The sequence below is a fragment of the Canis lupus genome, chromosome 24 (assembly GCF_011100685.1).
Source record: "Canis lupus familiaris isolate Mischka breed German Shepherd chromosome 24, alternate assembly UU_Cfam_GSD_1.0, whole genome shotgun sequence".
NCBI lineage: Eukaryota > Metazoa > Chordata > Mammalia > Carnivora > Canidae > Canis > Canis lupus.
Genome location: NC_049245.1, coordinates 9966948 through 9981159, shown reverse-complemented (window position 1 = coordinate 9981159; position 14212 = coordinate 9966948). Strand labels below are relative to the sequence as shown.

At 38.1% G+C, this 14212-nt stretch overlaps 1 protein-coding gene across 2 annotated transcripts in view; it reads left to right on the top strand.

Moving 5' to 3' along the window:
* Nucleotides 1-14212, top strand: part of SPTLC3 (serine palmitoyltransferase long chain base subunit 3) — a 151050-nt gene that overhangs the window by 74358 nt on the left and 62480 nt on the right. For both annotated transcript variants that reach the window (XM_038571598.1, XM_038571599.1), the window contains 2 exons: nt 3257-3381; nt 5541-5634. In XM_038571598.1, coding sequence (XP_038427526.1) covers nt 3257-3381; nt 5541-5634 — 219 coding nt within the window. The remainder of the gene's footprint in view (nt 1-3256; nt 3382-5540; nt 5635-14212) is intronic.

The window sequence follows — 14212 nt, the reverse complement described above, 5'->3', positions numbered from 1 at the left end:
GGTTTTGGACATACCCACTTCTTACTAGTTTATTGGCTGTTTGATTGCTTACAACACATTCTACATTATCCTGAAGACTTTTAGTGATGTAGTTGTTATAGATAAACCCCTGGATGGCAGATTTGGGGAAGATGAATATGAAGGAAGACATCACAGAGACTCACTGTGAACTTCTACTCATTACTTCTGGGTGACTGGGCCAGGACACAGTTGTCACCTGACTCCCTGGGAAGGAAAGGCTTATGAAGAAATTTACCAAGTTGGCAATGTTTGGGCACCCTCCAACCTTGCTGGAGGTCTTCTTCAGGTATGGGTGTTTCCAAAGTGGAGCTCACTTGTTGCCCTGGCATCATGTGACTTCTCAACCTTCTTCCTTGTGACATCCCCTACTCTGTGCCCAGTCCTGTCTTTATTCTCCATCAAAAGGTAGCATACAACTCAACAAGCACCTACCATGTGTCTAGGCTCTGTGGTTGCCAAGATGAACATCTCACACACAGTATCAGCACCTGGGGGCTCTTTCTGTAGTAGAGAAAATGGCCCCATGAATGTTTTCAGTTCAATTTAATAAGTGCTATAATCATTATGTGATGAAGCTTATGAGATCTCGGAAGAAAATGACCAAGTTTGGCTGGGGAAACTGAGAACAGCATCTGAGAAAAGATATCATATTAGATGGACTCAAAGAATGAGTGGGACCCACAAGAAGACCATTGTATGTGGAGGAAAGACCACTCCCAACATGAGGGAAGCCTAAAACAGAACCTCTCCCAGCCTCTCTGGAAACTTCAAGGAGAGGTAACCAGAAGCCACTTTGCTGTTTAGTGGATTAGCTGAGGCCAGAACCCAAGGCCGTCATACCCAGGCCAATGGTCTTTCATTACCTATCCTTGGGGTCATTCCCTTTGGGATGCAGTTTCCCTTAGGTAAAAACAAATCTGATAAGTGACTATGTGCCCATGTCTTATCCTTAAATTATAGTATTTCTTTTTTCTCTATATCTTTGATAATAAAGTTTTAAATGACAATTTAAATTTTTTAACTCCACACCCCCAAAATTAATTATGCTAGAATATTTGTTCACTATGGTTTCTGACAATTCGGGGGTAAATGAATTCAGATTAAGAAGAAAGGCCTCTAGCCATCTGTTGTATGACAATGTGACCTCTCAGGAAGGACAAAGATGATCCATGAAATGTCCTCTTTCATATTAAATGCAAAATAACTCTTTGAACTCACTAGTCAATACCTTCTCAAGTGTAGCCTTTCACCGTTTTAACACAGTCAGCAAGCTAATTTACCAGTTTAAATAAAATTCTGGTATCACACTCTGTATAGTAAAATATGTTGATCCTTAGGTTTATAATAGTCCCGAATATGCTAACAATATTCCTTTAACTTAAATCTGAGTTAAATCTGCTTCTATATTCTGTGATTGCAAATTACAACATCTCTCCACTTGTACATTTTTGTGTTCTGTCAAGTGTATCCTCTACAGCAGCACAGTCCAATAAAAATATAATGCAAGATACATGTGTAATTTAAAATTTCTAGTAGCCATATTTTTTTAAGATTTTATTTATTTATTCATGAGAGACACAGAGAGAAAGAGAGGCAGAGACACAGGCAGAGGGAGAAGCAGGCTCCATGCAGGGAGCCCGACATGGGACTCGATCCCGGGTCTCCAGGATCAGGCCCTGGGCTGAAGGTGGCATTAAATCTCTGAGCCACCTGGGCTGCCCTCTAGTAGCCATATTAAAAACAGTTTAGAGAAAATAGGTAAACTTATTTCATAATATGTTTTGTTTGACTCAGTATATCTAAATATTATTATTGAAACACATAATCAATATAAAATATTGAGCTATTTTACATTATTTTTATTGTACTAAGCATTAAAAAATAATGTATATTTTACTCTTACAGGACAACTCAATTCAGACACTAAATTTTCATTGTTTAAAGTGAAATAAGTAGAATGTAATCGGACACAAATAATATAGTAGTGTTCAGTGGAAGATATTTTAATGCTTCAGCTGTTAAGTTTAAATAAAGTTAACTAAAACTAAATACAATTTAAAACTTTATTGCACTAACCACATATAGCTAGTGGCTACCATATTGGACACTGCAGATCTAGAAAGATCTTTCATATTAAATGCAAAATAACTCTTTGAACTCACTAGTCAAATGAGAAAAATAGCAATATTTTTCTCTTTGATGGCAAAGAGAAAAATATAAGGATCTTTAACATTTACTCTTAGTGAGGCATAGGGATTGTGTATAAGAAGGAATCAGAGTATAAGCATATAAAAGGTAGCAGAGTGGTAAAAACATGAACTTTGGAATTAGACCAGATTATCTCTGTTGGTTTTCATCTGTGACGTCTTTACACCTCAGTTTTCTAATCTCTAAGATAATGATAGCTGCATTATTGGGTTCTTAAGATTAAACGAGATAACCTAAATAGCGGGCTTTGAAATTTAGAACATTCCAAAGGTTCAGTAATTTATAACTATATTGACTAGTATCTATAGAAATCCTGGGATCTGTTTGCATTTAAGTGTGAGGCCTCTCTGAGAGGGTTATAATTTATTTTTTATTTTATTTATTTTATTTATTTTTATTTTTTTGAGGGTTATAATTTAATTAATCACTTGTGGGAGGTTGGGTGAGAGAAGATTTGTGGTATTTTTGTAGGTTTTATTGCATTATCAATATTTATATTGAAAAAATGCATCAATCTTAGTATAGAGCTCATTAGATTTTCACAAAGCAAACATACCAGTGTAACCAGCACCCAAATCCAGAAACAAAACATATAGAGAATCTCAAAGTTCTCTTCGTGTTTCTAATAAAATTAACCACTATACTGACTTCTAACACCATAGGTTAGGTTTGTCTGTTTGTAAACTTTGTATAAATGAATTCAGCCTGTATGAGTGTATAAGTATCTGACTTTTTGCACTCAACAACATATTTGTGAGATTTTTTTTTCATTTTGTTGCGTAGGGCAATAGATTGTTCCTTCTCATTACTGCGTTTAATTCCACTATGTAAATACCTCCACAAGGTGTTTAATTTATTCATTCTACAGTATGTGGATATGTGGATTGTTTCTTGATTGCAGCTGTAGCAAATATACCTGCTACACACAATTCCACACATGTCTTTTGGTGATGAGTATGCACTGGATTTTGAATTTTCAATCTTGTTGAGAAAAGAAGACTCACTCATCCTATCATTTTATGTGCAGGAACCTTGGATAAGCATGAAGAATTGGAGAACCTTGTGGCTAAGTTCCTGAATGTAGAAGCAGCTATGGTCTTTGGGATGGGATTTGCAACTAACTCAATGAATATCCCTGCTCTAGTTGGAAAGGTGAGAATTTCTTAACATAATTGTCTTCTGCTATGTTATTCCTAAGAATTATAACTCTGAGCAGGTCCTTCATTAGAAGTATGGCTGAGAAGATCCTTTTTCTAGGAAAAGCTGATTGAATACCTAGCTTTCTAAATAAATATACCACCTTAGTCCAGCAAATCTGTTCATAGTGATATTGTTTATAGAATTACAGTCCTAGATGTGGGTCACATTTCATCTTTGATGATAGTTTAGCAAGAGCAATTAAATTTTTTTAATATTTATTTAGTCATGAGAGACACAGAGAGAAAGAGGCAGAGACACAGACAGAGGGAGAAGCAGGCTCCATGCAGGAAGTCCGATGTAGGACTCAGTCCCGGGACTCCAGGATCATGCCCCGGGCCAAAGGCAGGCGCTAAACTGCTGAGCCACCCAGGGATCCCAAGAGCAATTAAGTTTTAAGGCTCCCAAGTCCTCATTTACAATGTAGCAAACACTTATTGGGCATTTATTTGAATAAAATATTTTGTTCATGCCACTCATTCATTTATTCATTCAATAGATCACTTATTGAGAAACTACTTTGTCCTCATATAAGGCAAGATACAGGGCATACAAAGATGAACAAGACCTGTGCCTTGTAAATCTATGTTGTTTACAGTCTAGCGGGGGGAAACAATGCACCAAATAAAATAGGATGAATACCCCAGAAAAGACAAGTGTATACGTGGAGAAGAGCAAAAGAGTTGCTTCCAAGCTCTTCTTGAGAAAGGCTGAGATGCCTATGCAAAGTGGATGACATGAGAACTGAATCTGTTACTTGTCCGTAAAGTTTTTTCTTTAAGATAAGGAAAAGGGAGCAGCATGCATAAAGCACTGAGCTTTGGAAGAACTAAAATAAAAGATAGTAGATGAAGAAGAGAACAGAGACGAACAGAGATGAAGGCAAGTGCCAAATTGCAAAGAGCCTTGTAGTCCTGCTTGAGTACTGGAAATTCTTTCTGAGGAAAATGGGGAAGTTGGTTGGCTCAGTTTAAGTAAGCAAGTGCCATAATCATATTTAGGTTTAAAAAAATCTGACTCAGAACAACTAAATGCAATATATGATCTTTGATTGGATTCTGCACTGAAAAAAAAAAGAATGAAAGATAACATCTATAAAAGTCATTGATATAATTAGGACAGTTGGAGAAAGATGAATTTGGACTATGTCTTAATACACTACATAAATGATTTCCTGGGCATGATCATTGCATTGTGATTTAACCAAAAAATGTCCTTATTCTTAGTAAATATATGATGAAGAATTTAGGGGTGAAATATCATGAAGTTTACCAGTAACTCTCAAATGCTCACCAAAAAATTATAAATACATAAACACACATCTAGAGGATGCAGGTATAAGAATATCACTGGCTTTTCCCCTCCAAATTTAAAACATGTAATATATGGAGTTTCCAAAATATGAGCAAGAACTCAAAGATTCTGGGTGACCACAAATGGCCACCATAGTTTGTCTATGCATTTTTGGTACACTTGAGCAATTTTATAATTTAGAAAATTTGAAATTAAAAGATTCAAAACCATAATTTATAAGCAGTAAATTTGATTGATCTTTTTCACTGGCCTCAGACTGAATTGCCATCCATACTTTTCCAAATGCAAAGTTTTTAGCTGGAAAGCACTGATGCTTTTGTGTACAAGGATGTCAATACAGAGGAAAATGAGAATAGGAAAACAAGAGCTTGAAAGGCCTTACAGAAAAGACCCCTGCCTTCTAGAGGAAGTATACCAAAACCTTCCCAAATAATCCAGCACAGGATCAAAGAACCCCAGCAAGTCCAAAACCCACCAAAAGTATTTCCACTTTCCTGTCAAACATCAATTCTTTAGAAATGTGAGCAGCCTCTAACCAAGATCTTGAATAATGTTCTCCAATGAATATCAAATGCAAATGGTTAAAGATGTAATCCCTTAAAAAAAAATCCCCATCTTCATCAGCTAATTGTCTACAGGATTTTATCCATATAGACACCAGGTAGAACTCAGCCTTTTAAAATTAAAGAGGGTTTGGGGAATGTGTGTTACAGGTCTGGAAGTGTCTTTCTGTTCCCACATGTTGTTTTTCTTTAATTTTATTTATTGGCCTGTGTTTTGTGTGTTTATTTTCTGAACAGGGATGCCTCATTTTAAGTGATGAGTTAAACCATGCATCTCTTGTACTTGGGGCCCGACTTTCAGGTGCAACTATAAGGATCTTCAAACACAACAGTGAGTATCAGTGAATTTATCCCAACATACACTGCTTGCTTGTAGAAGGAAGTAAAAATAATTAATGGGGCTTTGTCCTTACCCTTCAAACTGGGAACTTAACCTAATGAAACACAATTATGTTTATATTCACTACCGGCTTGTTAACCTCTGCTGACCCAAAACAAATGGCTGAAGTGCTTTAAACACCCAGATTGCTAAGTGTAACCCAAACACATTAATGTCACTATTATTAGTGGTCTTACCATGCAGCCTCAGAAGACATGACTGATCTCTTAGGACACTGATGTTTAATTATCAGAGGTGTTATAACTTCCTTTTCTATAATTCTGCCTTAGAAAAGGTCTAAGACTTAAGTTTTATGTTATAGTCAGGTAAAAAGTCATATTCTTCCTTACAATGTCTACTTTCACCATCCCCCCCCCCCGCCCCCAGCACCGGCTTACAATCTAGTAGGAGAAGCAGATACATATCAATCAAAGTAACTGTATCTTAGGTTAAGTAGAAAAAGGGCCACAGCAATATTGGGCAATGGTTAAGAGTACACGCTTTGGCCAGAGGATATTTTCATGCCCACCAAGATAGCTAAAATCAAAAAAATGACAACACTAAATATTAGCAAAGATATGAAGCAACTAGAACTCTTGCCCACTGCTGGAGGGTACAGTGATACAACTTCTTCAGAAAACTGCTTGGCAGTCTTATAAAGCTACACATATCCCTATACTGTGACCCATAAATTCCTAATCTTGGAATTTCCAGTATATGTCCATAAAAAGGCTTGTACAAGAATGTCCATAGCAGCTTTAGTCATTATAGCCAAGACTGGAAACATCCCAAATAACTATCAACAAGAGAATGGAAAAGATCTGTGCTGTATTCATGTGATAGAATATGACACTCTGATAAAAAAGGAATAAACTACTGATACACACACCATGGATGACTCTCAAGAAAAATTACTTCTAAAGAAATAAATCAGGTACAAATAGTATATACAATATGAATTTGTTTATAGTAAATTAAAAAAACTACTAGACAAAACTAATCTATGGTAATAGAAATCATAACGATGCTTGCCCCTTGATTGTGGGGGAGGGAATCAGTGAGAAGAGACAAAAAGGAACTTCCTGGGGTGATAGAAATGTTTGATATTTTGATTGGGATGATGTTTACATTCTTATTAGAATTCATTGAATTTTACATTTAAAATCTGTCAATTTCCTTGTAAATAAATTTTCCTAAAATATAATTGTTATCATACAATATCTTTGGTATTAAAAAGAAAAGTATGGGCTTTGACCCAAGCATTTGTGTCCTCGTTCTATAGCTTATTTGCATGTGGTCCTTGGGAAATTACTTAACCTTCTCAAATTTCAATTTACCTATTCAAAAATGAGGATAATTACGATGCCTGATTCATGATATGTTGGAGAAGGCATGTAAAGTTCTTGCTTAGCACAGTGCCTGGCAATAGAAACTTCTGAGTTGCTTGTATCTGCTGCGTTCTTATGATTATTATTATCCTCATCATTTTCACTGTCAGTGCTACTAAAGGACAGTAGAAAACATAATGACCCAGAAGAATGCAGAGGTCATTTCATTTTGGGGATTGCAATGAAATGGGTAGTATTTGCCATAGACTTTGAAGGATTAAGAGAATTCTGATTGGAGATAAGGGGAAAGGTATTTCAAACAGAATAATATGGTGTAAAGCAAGACCTCTAGCGTAAGCTGAACTTCTTGAAGAAGAGCCTGAAAAATAAGGTCTTGGCTAGTCAATGTAGAGCCCCTAGGATATATATACAAGCTATGATATATGTACTTCAAGAAGCAACAAAACACATTTGGACAGTTCTGCTTCATTCCATGCTGTACTCCAGATAAATTGGATTTGCTCAAAACACTTAGTGGCCCTCCCCTATGTCTAGTGGCAGTGAAAACAGAGATATAGGTTTTAAGTTAAAGCTTTGAACAACATCAGATGGAAAAGACCATCTGCTTATTGGTTGTAAAGATCAGCTGTCCCCAAAAACAGTTCTCGTACACCTCCTCTATCCTGCATTTGTTATTATATGGAATTTAGCCCAAATTCTACCATTATCTACTTTTCCCTTGAAGGCTTTATAGAGGCAATGATGATAGATAGATAGATGATAGATAGATAGATAGATAGATAGATAGATAGATAGATAGATAGATATGCATACATACCCAACCGGAATTTTTCTTAATCACCAACCAAGAATTTCCTACTCTCCAACTTAAGACTTTTGTGGTAGTGATTCTCCAGTGATTTCTCCCGCCTCCTGGTATTTATGCCCTTGGGTAGGCCCTTCCTGCATTGTCTCAGGGTTGGCTTATGTCATGAAAAGATTACATTAGAGGTGATGGTATGTCATTCATAAGGTTAGGTTTTAAAAAAAAATAAATAAATAAAAAAATAAGGTTAGGTTTTTAGGGGCATTGTGGCTTCTCTCGGTTCTTCATTCTGGCATCACTAGTGGAGGCACTTATACAGCCTATGCAGAAGAACTGGGGCCTCTTGCCAACAACCAGGTGAACGGGATATCTTTGCTGACCCTCTGGCCTCACTCAAGTCTTCAGATGACTGTAGCTCCAACATCATGACTACATCTCACAACTTTCTTGAGGCAGAACACCCACCTAAGGTTCCTAATCCTAATTAGGATCTGTGGATAATAAGTGTTTGTTGTTTCGAGGTAATTTTTGACATAGCCATAGATAACTAACAGAGCTTCTCTAGCCACCATTACTATGCAGAAACTGGACACCCAAGTGTGATTTCCCATTTCCTCCTCCTATGAATCTAAAACGAATGACTCAGCAGACCCTAAGTCCTTTTACCCAACTGCTTTACACACCTAGTCACTGGCAAAGAAGCCAAAATGGGACACGGTGGAGGACAAACCATTCTTGGTCTGCATGGAGACAAGAAACTTGAGAGCCTATAGCACATAGGTCAGGAAGTGAAGTAGGGTTTGGCTAATATTTTTTGAGATAGTTTCCCATGGCTCATATGGCAAGGGAATATCAGGACCTGACCCACCATGCTAACAACCCCTCTTTTGAGGGGAGTGAGGTAGGGGATGGCTTGAATTGATTCTTTTCCTGTTGGCTGAGGCTAAATTATAAAGAGAAGGGATAATCGTCACCTGTATCCCAGTCCCACAAATAGTTATCAAAAAATACTGCTCCTATTCATGGATATACAGAGTAGATGCCAACAACATGAACACATCAGTGAAGATTATTTCTACAGTTTTGTTCAAACACAGTTATATACACATGATTTATCAGAAACTATACAATGGGAAAACTTCTAAGCAGACCCCTACAAAACAACTTTATTTTAAATATTCAGATAAACTGATGCAGTTCAGCCACAGATTGAATCTTTCCATTAGTTCCAATTGCTCAATTGTTCCAGGGACATAGAGTAGTAGTTCAACCGGCTTCTTCTGGTCTAGCCCATGGCACCCTACACAGCTATAGCATATCTTCTACTTCAGATTCCCCTCTCAGGTTAACAATTCCAGTGAAAATACATCCAAAGGAAAGAATAGTAACTACATGAGAAAGAAATCTGACAACATCTGGACAGTGGGTAACAATGATGCCAGTTTCATTGATGAGGGGCAGATGGAAGTGTGTGTCTCCAAATGTGATGCCCTAAGAAGGACTCAACATGACTTATGTTGTGTTCAGATCAGAACACTGAATTTTATCAATAAACAACCCTGAAGTAGAAATATGCTTTTGAAAAGAAAACAGGAAAAAAAAAAGGGAATGTATTCTCCAAATATGCTAATATTGTAAAAGACAAAGAAAGGCTGAGAAGATGATCCAGATTAAAGGACACCAAAGTGCTGTGATAACTAAGTCCAGTACCTGACCCTAGACTGGATTCTGAAAGAGACAAGGAGATGCTATAAAGGACATTCCTGCCAGTTCACAAAATTGGAATATGCCAGTAGTTAGACACTACGAGGTAAGATTATGGTATCAACGTTAAATATACTGAAGTGAATAGCTTCTCTGTCATCCAGGGTAAACAAACTGTGGCCTGTGAGCTAAGAATAGTTTTCACATTTTTTTAAAGATTTTATTTATTTATTCATGAGAGACACAGAAAGAGAGACAGAAACACAGGCAGAGGGAGGAGAAGCAGGCTCCATGCAAGGAGCTGATGCAGGACCCGATCCCGGGAATCTGGGATCACGCCCTGAGCCAAAGGTAGATGCTCAACTGCTGAGCCACCCAGGTGTCCCTAGTTTTCACATTTTTAAAGGATTGTATAAAGAACAATGAAGAATGTGTGACAGAGACTATATGCGATCCACAAAACCTAAAATATTACTATCTGGTCCTGTAGAAAAAAAGTTTGCTGACCCTTGCTGTAGTCTCATAAGAGGATATATCCTTAGTCTTAGGGAAGGTATATTACAGTGTTCAGAGATGCCATGATATATGCAAATTAGTCTCAGTTCAGTAAAAAATTGTATGTGTGTGCATGCACATATATACATACACACATACATAGAGATAGATGATACAGTGATAAAGTAAATGGAATAAAATGTTAATAGATGAATCTGGGTAAAAGAGTACATGGGTGTTCTTTTTTTAAAGATTTTATTTATTTATTCATGAAAGACACACAGAGAGAAGCAGAGACATAGGCAGAAGGAAAAGCAGGCTCCTTGCAGGGAATCTAATGCAGGACTCAACCCCAGGACCTTGGGATCATGACCTGAGCCAAAAGCAAATGCTCAACCACTGAGCCACCCAGGTGCCCCCATAGGTATCCTTTGTAGTACTCTTATTCTTGCAATTTTTTGTTAAGTTTAATATTCAAATAAAATTTTAATTCCTTAATCTTCTGCTGAAATTATAATTCAAAAATCAATTTTATCTACCAATTTTACAAAGCTTTCAACACATTCAGTAACTTATTCCTCATGTCCTCCCTTTGTACTCACAGAACACAAATAATAGTTCTCACTTACATCTCTATAATAATTGTTAGTTGCAGTTATTTTATACCAGCAACCAGCACTCATTGAGAATTTACGTTGATGCTCAGCCAGTGGCCTTCTCTTATGTACTTATATAATTCATGGACAACCCCATGAGGTTGTCCCCATGCTAGTTTACAAAAGAGGAGATGTGGGCTTGGAGGTATTAAACAACTTGTTCAAGATCATACAGCTGCTCAGTGGTGCAGCCTGGAGCTGTCCGTACAAATGCCACCCCTTCCAAATAACTGAGGGCTGTGTGCCGCAAGGGTCCGAACTCCATTATCTAGTGAAAATTCTCTCTCTTTTTAAGATTTTATTTATCTATTCATGAGAGACACAGAGAGAGAGAGAGGCAGAGACACAGGCAGAGGGAGAAGCAGGCTCCATGCAGGGAGCCTGACGTGGGACTCAATCCCAGGTCTCCAGGATCAAGCTCTGGGCTGAAGGCAGCACTAAACTGAAAATTCTCTTATGTATGAGCTGCTGTTGCTCTTAGCTTTCTGTCATAGGTAGAATAATGAATGGCCTTTAAAAATGTCCACGTCCTGGGGGTGCCTAGATGGCTCAGTTGGTTAAGCCTGATTTCTGGGTCTTGAGTTTAAGCCCTATATTGGGTCTTGATTCCTGGGTCCTGAGTTTAAACCCTATATTGGTCTCCATGCTGGGTGTTGAACCTACTAAAAAAAAAAAAAAAAAAAAAAAAAAATGTTCATTGTCCTAATCCCCAAAGCCTGTGAATATATTACATTATATGATAAAGAGGAATTAAAGTTGCAGATGGAATTAGGATTGCTAAACAGCTAACCTTAAAATAAAGAAATTGTCTGCATGGGTCCAGTGTAACATGGTCCTTATATGTAAAAAAGGAAGCAGGAGAGTGAGTGTCAGAGTGATGCTGTGTTAGAAAGATGCTGATGGTCACTGTTGGCTTTGAAGTGGAAGATCATGCACCAAGGAAAGCCAGAATCTTCTGAAAGCCAGAAAAAGACAATGAAATGGTTCTCCCCTGGAGTTTCCAGAAAGGAAAGCAGCCCTGCCCGCACCCTGATTTTAGCCAGGTGAGACCATTTTGGATTTCTGGCATCCAGAACTGTAAGATAAATCTCTGCTGTTTGTGAGCTATAGATCTGTGCTAATTTCTTACAGCCCAAAAGTAAACAAATATACTTTTATTCTCAGACACACAAAATCTTTGTTCCCACTTGCCAGCATGCTTACTAGTTTTGCAATGGGCATTCTTTCCCAGCTATTGTGCTCACATCAGAAAAACAGCCACTTCTGAGAGCAGGGGTATTTCCAGGGTCTTTTGAATGACTTGCTTCCTTGAAAGGTGAGAGAAATGAGATGGTGTATAGAAGGGGAAGAATTAAATGAGGTCACAATATGTAAGGAATCAGTTGCTGCTGGCTGTCCTTCTTGCTTTGCTATTCCCAGGATAATACTAAATTCCTCAGTAAACAATGATGCTTTAATCCTTAATGTGCATCCACACAGATTGGAATGATAATGTAAAGAAGATGTAGAAGATACTAAATTGCCTTCTTGTGTGTGTATGAGACATGCAACCAGCCCAGATGGAAGCCAATAACTTGTGAGACAGGTTCTTAGGAATGGCCACCTCAACCAGAATGTTCTTAAATATCGGGATGATGAGATTTCATACAACTCTCTACTTCTGCTCTCCTGGGCTTTCCTCTACATGTGTCTTCTGCTTACATCTTGAAGATACTACCCTGACTTTTGGAGGAGAAGAGGTCCTATTTTATATAAATCAGTACCAGAGGATACCCTTTGTTATTTACAGCAACTGTATGTAAATCAGAATTCCAGGCCCTGAATTTTTGAATGGTGTGTGGGTAAAAAATATACCTAAGATACAGTTAAACCTATTCAGACCATTATAAGCTTTGAATCCTATGTGAACATGCATGACAACTAACTTGAAGCTATTCCTCACTTCTTTCTCAGTTTCCCACAAAATCAGAACAAGGATCAAAGGAGACCAAACAGAAGGAAAATTCTGAAAGGGAACAAAATTGGAACACGCAAAGGCTACTCTCCAGGGAAACTCTCCAAGGAATCAGAAGTGCATTTTTAGCAGTACTAAATTCAAAGTCGGATACCAGACTTCTTTTTCACCATAGATTAGTTCTTCCTGGATAGTGAATATTGACAATTAATGAGACCGTACCTATCATTTACTCTGCATTCCCTAGAGCCAAGCACTATATTAAGCCCTTTACATAATCAGTTCATTTAATTTTAACAAAAACCCATATTCATAGTTCTTTCCATTATCTCTACTTGTTAGGAGGAAATTGATTCTTACAGTGATTAAATGATGTGCCCAATATCACACATGATAAATGGCAAAAGTCAAAATTTAAACCCAAGTGTGTTGCTCTTCTCTTGATTCATTTTTCCCAGGAGCAGAGCCTGAAACAAGGGTTTGAATGCAAGTCATTTATGTAGGATATGATCCCAGGAAGCACCAGCAGATGAGTGGGGAATAGAGACAAAGAAGGAAAAGCATCCCACAAAGAGTGTATTGTCAAGCAAGTTACCACAATAGAAAACTGGAGCTGAGTCCTCCTAGGAAACTCTGGGTGCCAGTATAGACATACCTCAATGTTATCTCACTTGAGACATACCCTCAGTGTTACATACCTCAGCACCCCCAGTGTTACAGTGGGGGCACTGTGTTATTTATACACCAATTCCCATTTGTGGGTGGCTGGAGGCTGTTCCTGCTCAGGCTGAGTATGGCCTCCACAGCCAGGAGAAAAGCCCATGGACAAAGAAAGGTCTGTGTTTGCAATAAGAGGTGGGCTGAGGGATATAGGCAGGGCCTGGACAGCATCTGCTAATGCTCTGACCTGCTAGCTAAGTCCAGCTACTGCCAGGGCATATGTAGGACCCAAAGAGCTGTGGGTCCTTGTGTAAAAATCAATCTAGTGTGATGGCTTATCCTGCTAGTAGCCTAAATTTTAATTCAGAATGCTAAAGCTGACCCTCTAAATTCCTCTGGCTAAGTGCTAAGAATATCTCCTTGCATTTTGTCCTTGGGCAGCTTCAGTGAAATAGCCAGGTCTGAGGTTGCCTTTGCGATTCATCAGGTACCACAAAACAGACTCTTTAGACATTTCATAGCTGAAGCTAAGGAGTCAGCTCCAAGCAGGGACAATCACCATTCTGGTGCATTTTGAGCAAGTGGGCCTCAGCTCCCTGGGGCACCTGGATGCCTTTGGTAAACATCCTCCCAGCTGTGTATTAACAGCTCTGGCATTCCAGGCCTTCAAACCCTGGATAAATGTTAACTCTCTGGAAAAGTTGATATCTTCTTCCAGAGATTTGGGAAAATATTTTTTTCTCTGAGTCCGCTCACTTTACTGATAATTATATAGGACCTAGATTATAGAACAATGTTTCTCAGACTGACATACACCAAATTCAGTAGTGGGGCAGGATGGGGGTGGGGGCTTAAAATGCAGATTCTGATTCAGGAGATCTGGAGTAGGGCCTGAACTCTGGCATTT